The 14,479-nt window shown below is 43.8% G+C and overlaps 2 protein-coding genes across 9 annotated transcripts in view; one reads left to right on the forward strand and one right to left on the reverse strand.

Annotated features, from left to right (window-relative positions):
* Positions 1 to 23: 23 nt before the first annotated feature.
* NDUFB9 (NADH:ubiquinone oxidoreductase subunit B9) lies at positions 24 to 4,337 on the forward strand. The gene is made up of 4 exons (XM_010125576.2): positions 24 to 158; positions 547 to 739; positions 2,994 to 3,107; positions 4,091 to 4,337. The coding sequence occupies exons 1-4, from the start codon at positions 73 to 75 to the stop codon at positions 4,220 to 4,222; spliced, it is 525 nt and encodes a 174-aa protein (XP_010123878.2). The 5' UTR covers positions 24 to 72; the 3' UTR covers positions 4,223 to 4,337.
* Positions 4,338 to 7,218: 2,881 nt separating this feature from the next.
* MTSS1 (MTSS I-BAR domain containing 1) overlaps positions 7,219 to 14,479 on the reverse strand; it is a 127,802-nt gene continuing 120,541 nt past the window's right edge. For 3 of the 8 annotated variants that reach the window (XM_086741257.1, XM_086741259.1, XM_086741255.1), the window contains 4 exons: positions 14,237 to 14,431; positions 11,992 to 12,156; positions 11,465 to 11,627; positions 7,219 to 10,186 (listed from right to left, as the gene is read on the reverse strand). In XM_086741257.1, coding sequence (XP_086597383.1) covers positions 9,492 to 10,186; positions 11,465 to 11,627; positions 11,992 to 12,156; positions 14,237 to 14,431 — 1,218 coding nt within the window. In that variant the 3' untranslated portion in view covers positions 7,219 to 9,491. The remainder of the gene's footprint in view (positions 10,187 to 11,464; positions 11,628 to 11,991; positions 12,157 to 14,236; positions 14,432 to 14,479) is intronic. The other 5 variants (XM_086741263.1, XM_086741261.1, XM_086741262.1 and 2 more) reach the window with 4 other exon arrangements.

Raw genomic sequence — 14,479 nt, forward strand, 5'->3', positions numbered from 1 at the left:
GGGACGCCCGCCCCCCTCCCTCCCTTTCCCGTCAGCCCCCACGCGCGAAGGTGAAGGGTAGGGCGGCCCGAAATGGCGGCCTACCTGACGCACCAGCAAAAGGTGCTGCGGCTCTATAAGAAGTCCCTGCGGCACCTGGAGTCCTGGTGCATCTATCGGTGAGAGGCGAAGGGAGGAGGGCCTGGGGAGGGGGCAGAGGCCTGTTCGTTCTAGAAGCGGGGCCTTTCAGCTCCGCGCTTAGCTGGCGGAGGTGGGGCTTGGCCTCCACCGCTGCTATTCCCCTCCGAGACGGGGCAGTGGGCTTGACTGGGACTTTGTCCCCTTCCGTGTCCTCCTCCTAGTCGTGGCTGAAGGGGTAAGGAAAAAGCCTTAAGGGTCACTTGCCTGCATCCGCCACAGAAAAAGGCGGTGTGGGAACGGGAGCTCCTCAGAGCACTTGGCCAAATTCTGTCTTTGCACAGGGCTGGCTGGTAATGTTGCTAAGCTTTGTATGTGTTTTATTTTTTTCCTTCAATCTATGTCACGGTGTTTAATCGCTGTCTGTAGAGACAAGTACCGCTACTTTGCTTGCCTCCTGAGAGAGCGATTTGATAAGAACAAGGATGTGAAGGATATGGTGAAAGCTACAGAGCTGCTGAAGGCAGGCGAGGAGGAATTCTGGGCAAACCAGCATCCTCAGCCATACATCTTCCCTGACTCCCCTGGGGGCACTTCCTATGAGAGATATGAGTGCTACAAGGTAAGGTGACCTGTAAGATTGTGTATTATTGTGCTAACTGTACTCTTCTTTTAATGAGTGTAAAGTGAGGGCTTTAAGTGGACTTTCATACTGCTTGACTCAGCTGTATTGTCTCTCTGATAGTTTACTGCTGCTGAACATAGACTCATAGAATGGTTTGGGTTGGAAGGGACCTTAAAGATCAAGTTCCAACCCCCCTGCACTGCGCAGGGACACCTTCCATTAGACCAGGTTGCTCAAAGCCCCATCCAGCCTGGCCTTGAACACTTGCAGGGATGGGGCATCCACAACTTCTCTGGGCAGCCTGTTCCAGTGCCTCACCACCCTCACAGTAAAATAATTTCTTCCTTATGTCTAAATCTGCCCTCTTCGTTAAAGCTTTTATATCTTGCTACTTGCATGGGTGAACCTGTCCTGTTTGTCTGATCCTTGAAAATGTAATATGTTGGTCCATCTGAAGACACCTACCTTCTTTTTTTCTGGGATAATCGTGCTGTTTTGCCAAATGGAAGCTGCTCCATGACTGGTGGGGCATGCACAGTGAAAGGGTTGGAGCTGAGCTGTCAGAGTAAACAGGATAGAGAAAGCTGTACTAGCTGTTGTGGTGGCATCTGCTTACAGCCTTGGTTTCTCTCTGGTCTTGTCAGGTGTTGACTTGGCTGTTGGAGAATTCACTCAGTCCCATCATTCTTTCAGTATTTTGAGTAATGGTACAAATTTATAATTTCCCTTCATATGCTGTAGTGCCGTACACATATTTGTGTGTCACTGCGTGACAGGTGGAACGCCTAAAAATAGAAATGGTAGTCTTAGAATTTAAGGTGCTTCTAGAGGCTTCCCCCCAGATTGTTCTATTTTGGAGTAAAGAAACAGTCTTTTATTAAAAAAACAAAACTATAGAGTTTTTGCTTTCTTGACATCAACTCTGAATGCATTACGAGAAGTTAATACTGACCTAGAGAGTGCATGCATGCGTTTTCTCCTGAATTGCAAGAAAGTGCTGACACAAGACTAGATCTGATCAGATCTTCACATGTAGGAAGCCACGTGAAAGGAAGAATCTGGTGTGGATTTATCAGAGGCAGATAAAAGAACATGTGAGTGAAAAGGGAAGAAGAGAACTTAAGTTTATGCCAAGGTCATACTTAGCAGTAGTAGAGAATAGTGGGAGAGAATCCAGACAGAAAAAGTCCAGTGAGCAATAAGTGGTCAAGATTAGTCTTCATGTAGAAATACAAACTGGTTTATGTTCTTTTTTCTTTGCCCTGTTTGACATGCTAAAACTGTCCTTCAACAAAACAGCTGTCACAAGGATTTAGCTTGTTGATCTGTCAGTGACTGTCCATTGCAGATGCTGCTACAAAATGTAATTTTTGGATCTCCAGTTATTTGATGGTTTTAATTGGTATTTGGTATGTGGGGAGATTTTTTTTTTATTAGCAGCTCTGCTATTTCTGTTCAGCCGAAGGTTTACTCAGTGGTGAGAATCACAGCAGGAAACTGGAAGTGTGAATGTTACTGAATGAATGGTGGTATTGGCACAACATCTTTTCTTTTTTAATAATTGGGGTCTCTTCCGGGCTTTTGTTCTGTCTTGATGGGTTTTTCTTTGTTTTGGTTTGTTTGTTTTTTTTCTAATTCAATGTTCTTGTCTTTAAAATGATAACATTCAGTGATACGCTGCTGCAGAATTTTAAATTTTGCTTTTTTTTGTTTTTGACTGGACATCTTAGAGGTCAGACAATTATCAAGATCTTAAAGGCCACTAATTTTTTAGTAGTTGTAGAGAGCAGAAATGGGCTGTCTCTCTCTGTCAAATAAAATAAATCAGTAGTTGGAGAAAAGGATCTCTAACCTACTGCTTTTGGGAGAGGGAGGGGAAGAAAAGAAATCTTCTCTTCTACCAGATGGAATTTACAGTAAATTGAGATGACCTGAGACTTGTCTTTGGGATGCTGTGATTTAAGCAAGTCACTATGATGTCTTCCTGTGACTTAGGACAATCTGTGAAATAAAAGATTAAGAGCACTGACCTCGGCCATTCAGTGCCTTGAGACTAACAGTGGTCAGGTAGCTCTTAAATGGTGTTTTTATGTAGTACTTATTTCCTGGGTTATTTATCCATTTTAATACTGACTTCAGTGGTTGCATTTAGTTCTTGTGTGTGTCTACTGTATAGGATTTAATATGTAAAAATATATGTAAAAATAATATATATTAAAAGTGTGGTTTGACTTTCTTTTTGATTTAACAGATTCCTGAATGGTGCTTGGATTTCTGGCATCCGTCTGAGAAGGCGATGTATCCTGATTACTTTGCCAAACGAGAGCAATGGAAGAAGCTGCAGTGGGAGAGCTGGGATAAGGAGGTCGGTGCTTGCTCAATGTAGAGTAAAGCCTCTTTAGCACGCAGGCATTTTGTGTGACACTTAAATGTGTTCTTGGAAAATACCTGAATGCCTACTGTGGTCTCACTTTGGATTCTGCTTCATCAGAACTGTTGTCAGCATGAAACACTGAGTTGAGTTAAAATGCCTATCTTGGAGTTACAGCTTCTTAAAGGCTGCAAAGGGAATTTGCAGCCTTTAAGAAGTTAAAGCTGAACCTGCAACCATGTCTCAGTTGCTGCAGGGCTGCGGTAGCAGCTTTCCTAAGGAAATTCCACAGTGGGATAAAAAAAGATTAATGACCAGAGAACTTCTCTTCTGCTGTGGTTGAAGCTCTGACAATGTCTGGTTGCACCTTTGAAAGTGACTGACCACAGTGTTTGTCATTTAGGAATCAAGAATAATTACTGGCCAACCTAAGGTGAAATTCAGTTGGGAAAACTTGGTGTTCTTAAAGTAACTTTTAAATCCAGTTGTAGGGAAATAGTTGGATTGTATGAAGTATGGCACTCTTACCAGAATTAAGAGTGGCAGCCAGGACTTACACTGCTTCAGGAAACATCTGTTGAAACCATCTGAAGGGCCGTTGGTGATGTGCAGAAATAGAGGTCCTGGCTGACTGGAATGGAAGTTGTTCAGGACTTGTAATTACCTGCAGCTTTCAAAGCAGCATGAGAACGCAGTCTGTTTAATGTAGCAATGGTAGACATTCATTATGTGGAACTAATGACCTTTTAAGTAAAAATTCTATTATAAGTCACTTCTTACTCCTAAAAATGCCTTTTTAGTGAGGTAGTATTTACTGCAGTAATTACTGAGATTAAGTGAAAGGTGAGAAACATGAAACCTGTCATCTGAGGGTATCACTGCTGGCTTTTCCCTTCCGCCTACTGCCTGGGCACTGAAAGCCATGTCATGGAAATGTGCTTCTGTGTACTAAAGCAATTTTATATCTTGTCTTCTAGATTAAGCAGTTAGAAGAAGAAACTCCAGCTGATGGTCCAAGAACCGAAGCTTTGCCTCCAGCTCGTAAGGAAGGGCATCTGCCGCCGCTGTGGTGGCATTATGTAACAAGACCTCGTGAAAATCCCATGTAAAAGCAGTATTTCACGTGAGAATTGAAGCAGTTTATCTTCTGTTGGCAGTTGACATGTCAGTGACTGCATGCTACTCTAACAAATAAAAAATAAAGTCAAATAAAGTAAGAGAGAACATTTTTCTGATATGCTGTTCTATAGCATGCACACACTTCACTTTGTGCCGTGTAGAACAGATGACTGTTAACACCTGCCCTATATACCTAAAATGTCAGAGGGCACTGACCAGCCTGTGAAGAAGCCTTAATGAGATACTAAGTCCAGAGCAAGTTTTATAAAAGTGAACATATATTGCAGCTTTCATAGTAAGAGTTACAAAACTCAACTACGGGACTGAAAAGAAATGACCACATAAAACTTGTATTCTCAGAGAAGGTATGCGAGCCTGAAGGTGTGGGAGAAGCACATTTCCTGGGGGACTGGATCAAATTATAAGCAACTGAACAGTGATAACAGTGTGTGGCAAGAGACTGTGGAGAAGGGGGGAGGGAGGGAGACCTGTTGGGAGTGGGTGAAGATGAACAGTTTGTATCATCAGCCTCTTAACTTGGAATCTGGAACTAAGTGCAGACAAGGTGTTAAAAGCTGGAGTTTCAAGGTACCACATGGGCTTTGGTAGCTCTGGAACTGGAGTATTTCTGAGCTTGTTTTAGGATAAAGACTTCTTGTCTTCTCATCCCACCTTATTAGGCTCTTCGCTGCATTTCTCACTTGGGTATTAAATCTCTCGGAACATAAACCTGCCTTACCTCGCTATGCTTTCTTGCAGACGTGGGTAATGCTGTAGAGCACCAGAAGAAAGTTCACATAAACTGTAATCTTGGACAGCTACAGAGCTCCATCAGTTAGAATGCGCAGCACGCTGAGGAATGTGACTTGTGTGCTCATTTATGGATCCCAAACAGTTCGTAGCAGGGCATGTGACACAATGAACTAGGTACAAAACCTGTTTGCCTCCAGCTGTATTCCCAAAGCATCAATGCAAGACACAGGAATTAATGTGAAGAGTTCCACTAACCTCCCAGTGCGTAAGGGGATAGGTGGGATATAGCTGCCTAGTAAAAGCTCATACGAAAAACCTTCCTGGCTCTTCTGCTGTTCTCCCATTTCAAAAATGGGCTAGAAGAGAGGAAAATTGGATTTAATCTGACTTTCATTGTATAGGAGTTATTTGATTGTAGCATATTTAACCCAAAGGCTTAATTTTTCCATGAACTCCAATGTAAGGCTTGAAGATAAGAAGAGAGCTAACAAAGGCACTAACTTGAGGTGCTTTAAGGACTAAACACATTTAGCTTGTGTACAAGAAAAGGCTTTTATCTGGCTGGGTTTTAGAAATTTCAGTAAGGGTACATGCTGAAATATGCTTGAATGCTGGGGGGAATAAAACAAAAACAAAAAAAAAACAAACAACCCACCTCCAAAAAAAAAACGGCTTCACGTATTCCAGGGTTGAAGTTTTCATTCTTACCAGGAAGCAGGATCTGTTCCCTGCACTCCGTCAGTTCAAAGACAAGTCACACAACTGCAGTGTGCCTTTTCCCAGCGTGGCTGTTGAGCACACCCCTCACCTCCAGCCTGTTCACCTGCTCAGCACAGAGCCAGATCCCTCTGCTCTGGTAGCGGTGCTTTTCACTGCTGTTTTCCAGTACTGAAGGTATGCGTTCATAGTAAGAGTTCCAACCTGTGCCCCTTTTTCAAACTTGTTACGGGTTTGTAATGCAGGGTTTGCACTACCAGGCTTGCGCTTCCCTAAATCAGAAATGCTGATCTGCTTTAGCAGCCACCTGCATTAGCCTGCATATGAAAGGCTGAAACCAGATGTGGCCAAAATGCAAAGGAAAATACATCACAGGGCAAACCCAGCAGCCCTACCCTGCCCCTGAGCCCACTTTATCACCTTCCATAGCCCAGCACAAGCAGCTGGCTCAGAGCTGGAGCCATAACTGGGTGACCGCTGGCACAGGGGCAGGGTGGTGCCTGAGCGCTCCACACCGTAGTGAGGTAGAGCCAGTTGGAGCAGCCAGCACATATACACCACAGTGGGGTCCTCGCTGCTGTTCAGACAAATGTAAACTTCCAAAACTGTCTCCTCTTCCTGTGCCTTGCCTTCCCCCCAAAACCCAATTTCTGTGCTTTGCTTGTCTGGTAAGTATATTCAGAAATTATGCAAACACCAAAATACTGCTTTTCTAATTAAGTGTGATTTTTGCACCTGTTAAAAACAACAACAAAAACCCCCACCCCACAACAAAAGAAACATTTTAGAGGTGCAGCTGCAAGGGAACTGGATTCACTGAAGAAGGAGCAGGGCTACACTTCAAAATGAGAGAGCCTACAGCAGTATGTGAGAGCACCACAGAAGGATAATCATCCTTTTGGAGACAGGATGTATTTCCAGCAAAACCACCTTGCGTTTTCCTTCAATGTCTTCATGACAAATGGAAACCTCTGGACAAAAATGAATATTGCAGTGGCAAGGAAATAAACTAGGCCACTGTACGGTAGCTGCAAGTGTCCTCCCTCTCTGCCTTTGTTCCTGAGAAAGCTGAGCAAAGTCTTCAGTTGCTCAGGGGAGTGAGGGAGATGGCACTGGTGGTGTGCTCGATAAATTCTGGCTGTAGCACGGGGAGTGTTGACAGCAGCAACTTTCCTCCTCTGGCAAAAGGAACTGCAGCCCAGCACCGAAGCAGCTGCACAAACCTGTCACGTTATCTCTGCTTCCAGGCCAGGTAACAGCAGCGAGGGACAGAGACATGTCATCAGTTATTATTTAATGGAATTTCCATCGTTAGCTTTGTGCCTTTGCTCTGCTACTGCCCTCCTAGCGCAGGTCAGTGAAACACAGCTGTATGTGACTCTATTTACTTAGTCTCTAATTCTCTCTCGCTTGTGTTACACGCGGATGGAACCCATGTGATCTTTAGAAGACTGATGAAGGACATCATTGATATCCAAAGCTCCGGAAGCAGAAAGCCTATAAGAACCAAAATACAGAAGTTTTCCAGCAGTTCTTTATTTATAATGTAGGCTTAAGCAATCATTACAACGTAGAAGGGAGACACACTTACAGCAATTATTTATACCAGTTTAGAACAAAAAACTGCACAGGGAGAGGTCAACTCTCAGTACAAACTAGCAACTAAACCACAATAATTTACCATTAGAAACATTTTATTTTTTAGCTGTGACACTGCTTTTACAATATGCAAAAACACAAACAATAGAACTATCCAAAGTGTTTTGTCACATTCTTTCTACATTGAATTTGGCAACATTTTATATTAAATTTTACTGATTATACTAACGTTTAAGAACTAAACAAGTGAAAAGCTGTACTCCGGTACAGTTACATCCATTTATTTCAAAGGTTTAAATAACACTTTTAACTATTGAGATTATCTCCTAGCAGTTTTTGTTTATGCAAAAACCATCTCAAAGCCTCATTTGCACAATGCATCAGCTACTGTATCAAGATTGGTGGGCTACACCACAGGCACTACTGTTTATTATATTCTGTAATAAGGAGCTTGTTTTTCAAAGAAAGGAAGGTTTAGTATTTTCTAAGAATCATGCCTTTTTTTTTTTAATTTTTGCTTTTAAGCCATAACAAAAAAAAAAGGTTAGCAACCACAGCAGTGTAAAATGTCATATAGAACACAGTGACTACACAGTTACTAGAAGTTTCACATCAATGCAGTTATGTATTAAAGCATAAGAGGTTATGTAGGCAAGTCTAGAGCCAACAGAAATCTGCAGAGCGTGTAGTGGAAGCTAGCCCCTTAGATGTATTATTTGGTGCATGTTTTAAACAGTCCTGGATGCACAAGTCTGGCGTCCATCCACGCGTGGCTCTGCTGTGGGTGGGCAGGTGGCATCCGTCTGGACTGTCCGACCGGAACACGTGTCGCGCCCTGGGGTCTGCACATTTCTATCAGCTTTAGGCGACGGGTATTGCAGCAATAACTTACTTTTACTTTAAGGAAAAAATCCAACTCTTAATAATTCTATCAATAGCGTTCCAAAAAACATGACTTAAAGTACAAAAAAAGAGAATATAGTGGTCAGACTCCAGGTATTATTAAAAAAAGGGTAGCTCTCCCCACCCCCCACCCTTCACCCCTTTCTTTTCTGTATTTAAGAAAAGCCAATCAACTGCCATTTAAAAGAAGTTAAGAAAAACAAGCCCCTGTATTGGAAATAAACATTCGCAGTTCGTTAGATCACAAGCTGGTTACACTTGTCAAATTGTTGAGTGTTTTCTCAAAATATTTGGGCTTTCCAAGGTGCCCAGCCTGCTGGGCACAGTCAGAAAAAGGCATTTTGATAATATCTAAGAACTCCCTGCTTGCATTTTAAAAATGTTTTCATATTTGTAACTGCCTTAAGCCTGTCGTCCTTGTTTGAATTCAGTGAAAGGATGAGTGGAACAAAAAATGAAGGTGGCAGAACCAAGCCTACACAGTTACGGCTGCATGCATGTGACTGAGAGTTGTTGCTGTGCAGTCAAAAAAGAAACGTGGAAAAAACCCAGTCTTTAAAACACCCTACGGAAACAAAACACTGCAATCCAGTATGGCTTATTCTGATGCATTTACCATGAAGCTACTAGTAATTACTCCTACTAGGCTACTTTTGTGCAACAGCATCTGCTATTTTGATGGCATCTCCCTCCCCCCACTACCCCCCAAATACTCTACCAACTGCAGGTTTCTTCTTTGCATTATATATTGCTTTTATTGTCAATTTTTATTCCTGCATTTCAAACTCTTTCTTTTTAATAATTAAACAAGGATCTGTTCCTTACAGCTTGACTTAAACTTTAAAGCAAGTCCCATTGCTTTGTTTTGTTTTTTAACCTCACTATTACAAGGAGCTCTACAAAAGCTTGCAAAAAAAGCCAAATTTTCATTAAATCCCTTTGCTGAAGTTAACTACTCGACATTTTTTTTTTCTCCTATGATTTAAAACTTTACAAAGAGAGTTATAAAAAAGGTAAATGGGATTTGGCACCTTCAGAAAAAATTAAAAGTGTAACTTAGATCAAAAAAATGCAGAAACAAAATAATTGATATTTACAAATTAAAACACCAGTGAAGATTATGCCTTACTACGCTCTTTCACCTTGTTTTCTCTTCAGAGTACCTTCAGACTGTCTGTTACCGAGTATCTTAAAAAATTCATTGATTACAGATTGGAATGGATAGAGACACAATAGTTTCCTCACAGTTCCTTCTCGGCGGCTAGTACTCTGGCAGCTTTTCCACTCCTAGGAAATACGAGGTGCTGAGCGATCATTCGTGGTCGTCTTTTTCAGTTTGACCCCACGGCGAATGGCGTTCAGCATATCTTCACCTTGTGGGACATCCCCAGGACTCAGCTCTCCGGGATCAAGCTCCGGCTGGCCTGGGGACGTGAGGGTGCTGACACCATCCCGGTCGCTTTCTTCCCCTTCGCTCTCAGGAACTGCTTGCCTCTGCTCGTCGGCAGCGCTCAGTTTCTGGCTTGGTGGAGGGTTGACAGATGCTTGTCCGCTCCATGAGGATGAGGGCATGCTGGTGACACCTTGCCCACCATCTCCTGCTGCTGGAGACTCAGGACTTTGCTCGGGACATTCTTCTGTCCCAGCAAGGGTGCCAGGCAGCCCCCCTGGGATGTCGGGGACAGTTGGTGTTTTGACGGGAATCACCGGCGTCTTGATTGGAATCGGACCTCCCCCTATGGTACCGCGTCTGACCGAAGGCTTGGTGGAAGGGGTCCGTCTGATGGTGGCGACGCCGGGGGTGACTATGACCGGTCCGAGCGTGGTTGGCAGACCTGCGGTGGAAGCAGGACGCTTGGTTTGAAACATTCTGCGATAGGACTGGCTAATGTCGCTGTTTCTTGGGATGGTGGAAGATTTGTCAAAGTCTTGTTGTTCTGCCTCCTGGTCACCACTCACAGAGAAATAATCATAATCTGAAACTGATGCCAAAAGACAGAGTTAGGAACAAGCTGGAGAAGACTGCTGAGTCACATCAATAAGTGGTAAAGTATGTGCAACCAAAAATGTATATATAACCAAAAAAGCCTGGAGGTCAATAGCAATTAAGAGAGGTTTTACCTTTAGGAGGAAGGAAGCCCTGAGATATTGTGACCAAGATTCTCAGACTGCGTGGCTGAAGGCAGGCACTACAGCAGACCGACCCTGAAGCTGCAGGGTGCCCACATCTCTTGTGAAAGAGAACGAGAACTGTACACACTCAGTACCTGCTCTCAGAAGAACTAATTAAGTAACGAAGACTCAGTGTTTGCTGCAAACATTAAGATAACAAAACTAGCATCCTCCAAGTCATATGCTACCACTTGTAGATACAAATATTTAAAACAGTGACTAAAAAGTGTATTTTAAACCAGGCAATGTGGGGCTCAGAGGACTGTGTACCAGTGATTTCAACAGCAAATTTACTTATTTTGCAAACAAAGTAAATCCCAGCTGTCAGCTCTGAAAACTCGGCCTCAGCTTTAATAATTGCATTGGCTTCCTTCCTTTCCATGTAACTGCGAAGCCAAGCCCAGCCCTTCGCAAGCCCTACTGCCTCTTGTGATTGCACAGCACAGCCGACCTCAGCTGGACAAACAAGGAGGTTGCTGAACTGCAAACCCCAAACTCAGTCCCTCTCAGCTTGCTCGTTCTGAAACAGAGTACAAAACCTTACTGCAGCTTCCCAGGTATGCCCAAGTTAAGGTCTCCAGTGGATTCTTTTTCCAAACACAAAATTTCTGCTTAGGTAGAAAATAAAAGGTCACAAAGGGAAATCAAGAGCAGATTCAGAGTACTGACAGAACAAGAAAGCAAAGCTCAGGAGTGCATATTTGCTAAGACAATAACCCAGAAAAGACACTGCTACCACAGGAAGCGTATGATGCAATACCAGTGTCATTCCACTTAACCCATGAAATGTACTTGCAGCATCTTCTTTAAAATGGTAGCATCCTTAAGCTAAAACTCATTCTAGTAACGCACAAGAAAATACAATCATTCAGCACACTACACAGCAATCCAGGTTTCTGTTTAGTTAAAAAATCCAGGCTGCATTCCAAGCTGGAAAAAACTTCACAACAGCAATGTTCACCCCTTTCTCCTCAGCTGCAAAGCCAGTGAGCAACAGCTGCTGGAATACAGCTCCTTGGCACTGTGGAGTGAGCATATGATGGCCGGGCTGGAAACGCTCCAAAAAAGAACATCTCTTGGATGAGTACCTTGAGATGGGATCGTGTCCTCCGAACAGCATGGAGTTGTTGTCTGGGTGCTGTAGCCGCTGGAGCACTGCAAGGAATCCCGACTGCTCCTCTGGGTGTCCAGCTGCAGCCCCCTCGTCAGAGCGAGCGCCAGCTCCTCACATGCCTCCATCTCCTCACCCTGCTGGTTACACACAGAAAGGAGACTCATTATGTCTAGAAGGGTCAATCAATCTTCACCAACTTTTAGCTGTCTCTCCTCCCAAGCAGAGCTCGTCACCATCGCAACCCAACAGGATGGTGCCCAACCATTTACTAGGGCTTCAAAGACACAGATGCTTCTTTGGATGCCATTGCTCTACAAATGCCAATACCCAATGGCGTATTCTGTCATGCACGCGTCACTTCCACTGACCACCCCAACACCACACCAGTCCTGCTTGTCGGATAAACGCATGACAACATGAAGCACAGCAAAAAAGTACTGGCAGGAGCTAGCACATCCACTTCCTTTGCACCAAGTAGTGTATTCAAAATTAGAGCTTCACCCTTGTGGCAGCCGACACCGTCATGCTCCGAGGTCTCTGGGCCTCCTCAGGGGGCACGGGTGGTCCACTCTGAGCTCCTCCACTGACATCTGGTTCGCGTTTTTCTTTGCGACGTTGCAATGTGTTCACCATTGGTTGATCATATGGGCCTGGTTTGGCCCAGTCCTAAGGAAATGTGCTTGTTAGTGACAGTTTTCATCAGTAACTGCGCTTTAATTACAAGCAAAACTATGCAAAAGGGCAATTATAATGCAACAGATTATGTATCAAACTGGATATGCCTTTCTGAATAAGGCCAGAAATAAATTAATTTTGAGGATATTAAAAATCTGCACTTATAAAACCTATCCCTTCATTAAAGGGAATCTAAATTTCCTATTCTACCTAAGTGTTCTTGTATGAAGACATTTAACATTTCAACACTACAGTTTTCTCTAAATGAAATCCATTGTGTCAAAGCCTATATTTTCAGAAATTGAAATGCAAAAATCACTGGCACACAGCAGCAAATACGCATAGATGTCCAATCAGTGATGTAACTGTTCTAGATGTACACAAGTTTTCGTATTACGTACTGCTATGCATGTCTTAAATTCTGAAAAATTAGGCTTGAACAGATTTTTAATACACATTAGAGGAGTAACTTACTCTGAGTAATCTCTCAGTTTACTCACTAGCTGAAATCTAGTTTATAGTAACGATTTGTACTAAAGAAAGACTAACTTCACTCTGAATTACTGGTGCCAAATTTGAAATACAAATTCCTCAAGCCACGAGGGCGATATTCACTCAGGGCTCTATTAAGCAAAGTCCTGAGGGTGTCCAGGAACCACACATTGCACACAAAGAGCAGGACTGGTCAGTGACCTGTGCTGGGACGCAGAACCACAGCTAAGCAGCAGCTCCCCAGATGCGAGCTGCTGCAGCAGCAAGCCTCAGCCTAAGAGAGTTTTCCCTCACCAAGACAAGGGGTGCTTTAAAAACAAAAACAGAAGAACAACTTGTGTGTGAGAACAGGCCACACACCCCACCACCGGCAGCAGCTGGCTGCTGGGCAGCCTTCGCACAGCCTTGTGATAAATAACGACGGGCTAAGACCACACTAGGTTTTTACTGACATGTGTCTCAGTCCAATGTCTGAGAAGTGCAAGGTGTTGTGCAGACAGGTATTTTGGTTTTATTAACACACATGAAAATCTGCTTTGCCTTAACAGCTGTGCCTTTGCTGTAAGTGTTTTACTGTGAAATACACTGGCAAAGTGCTTCTAGCATAGACACAACTAACGACCCTGAAGCCCCAGGACCACTGTGGCCACCCTCTGTGTCTGTCTCAACAGCATCCAGCTGCTGGTGAGAGAGATTAGGGGGGTCTGTAAGAAGGTATCTCAATCTACATGTGTAAAAAGGTTCCATGGTGAATATGCAGTATCATGTAACCACCCACAGGCATCTAAGACCTGTGCAGCTACTATCAACAGCACATCAGCCTTGTGAAGATTCAGGCCAACAGCCAAGAGACCTTCTCCCCATGCTCCATGGTGGAGTCTCCCAGGGAAATTGCCTGGCAGGGATGAAAGTCAAGGCTCTGGCAGAGCAGAGACCTGGTGCCAAGGAAGATGGCTGCAGATCCAGCTGGAGCAACTGAAAGAAGTTACTGCACTCTGACTTTTTCAGTGGTCTCACCCAAGAGAGCAAAACAAGCTGGGTGAGCACTTTCAGTCTGTGGCAGTAATGCCAGGATAGCTTCAGTCATCACTTAGGTTTAAGAAAACCACTCCAGCTAGATCTACAAGAGCATACCTGCTGATGGCCAAGGTGGGGGCCGAGCACAGCTGCCACAGCGAGAACATCGTGTTGTTCAATGTATGGTTTCACTAAGCCAGCTGAATACCAAGCCTGCACTTCTCTGCTCGAGTGAGAGCTCTGATGGTGCTAAACAAGCTCTCTTCTCGCTGAATAGAGCCCAGAGTGCTTTCACCAATGTTCCAGAGTTAAACTATTCCTTCCTACCTAGGTGTTGTCAGCTTTAGAATGTTTTAGGCAGTGCCAGAATAGAAAAAGCAATTCAGAAATACCCACTACTGGATTTTAGCTCTCTGATTATCACCATGCAGTGCCCATTCAGAGTGATATTAAACAGAGCAAATCAACAAGTAATTACATGGATGGAAAGGCAGCAACAACCGCCGTGCGCACACTGTTGGTATGAGGAGGTGAGGACTGCCACAACAAAAGGAACACAAACCTTCCAGCTAGGGATCTTAGATGATGGTAACATGCCTGGCCCAATGGTGTAATAATGAACGTAGTCTGGAAGGAGGGCTGAGGGAGCCCGAGTCCACGCGCGGGAGACAGGCGGGAAATGAGGGAAAGGACCTGCACCAACTGAAGCTACGGATGGGTCACTTGATAAACTACAGTGATAAAACCCATTAGACAACTGGAAACGAAACAAATAAACAAACAAAAACAGAGAAATTAATATAAA

This window comes from Chlamydotis macqueenii, chromosome 2, assembly GCF_036417535.1.
Source record: "Chlamydotis macqueenii isolate bChlMac1 chromosome 2, bChlMac1.mat, whole genome shotgun sequence".
Classification (NCBI taxonomy): Eukaryota; Metazoa; Chordata; class Aves; order Otidiformes; family Otididae; genus Chlamydotis; species Chlamydotis macqueenii.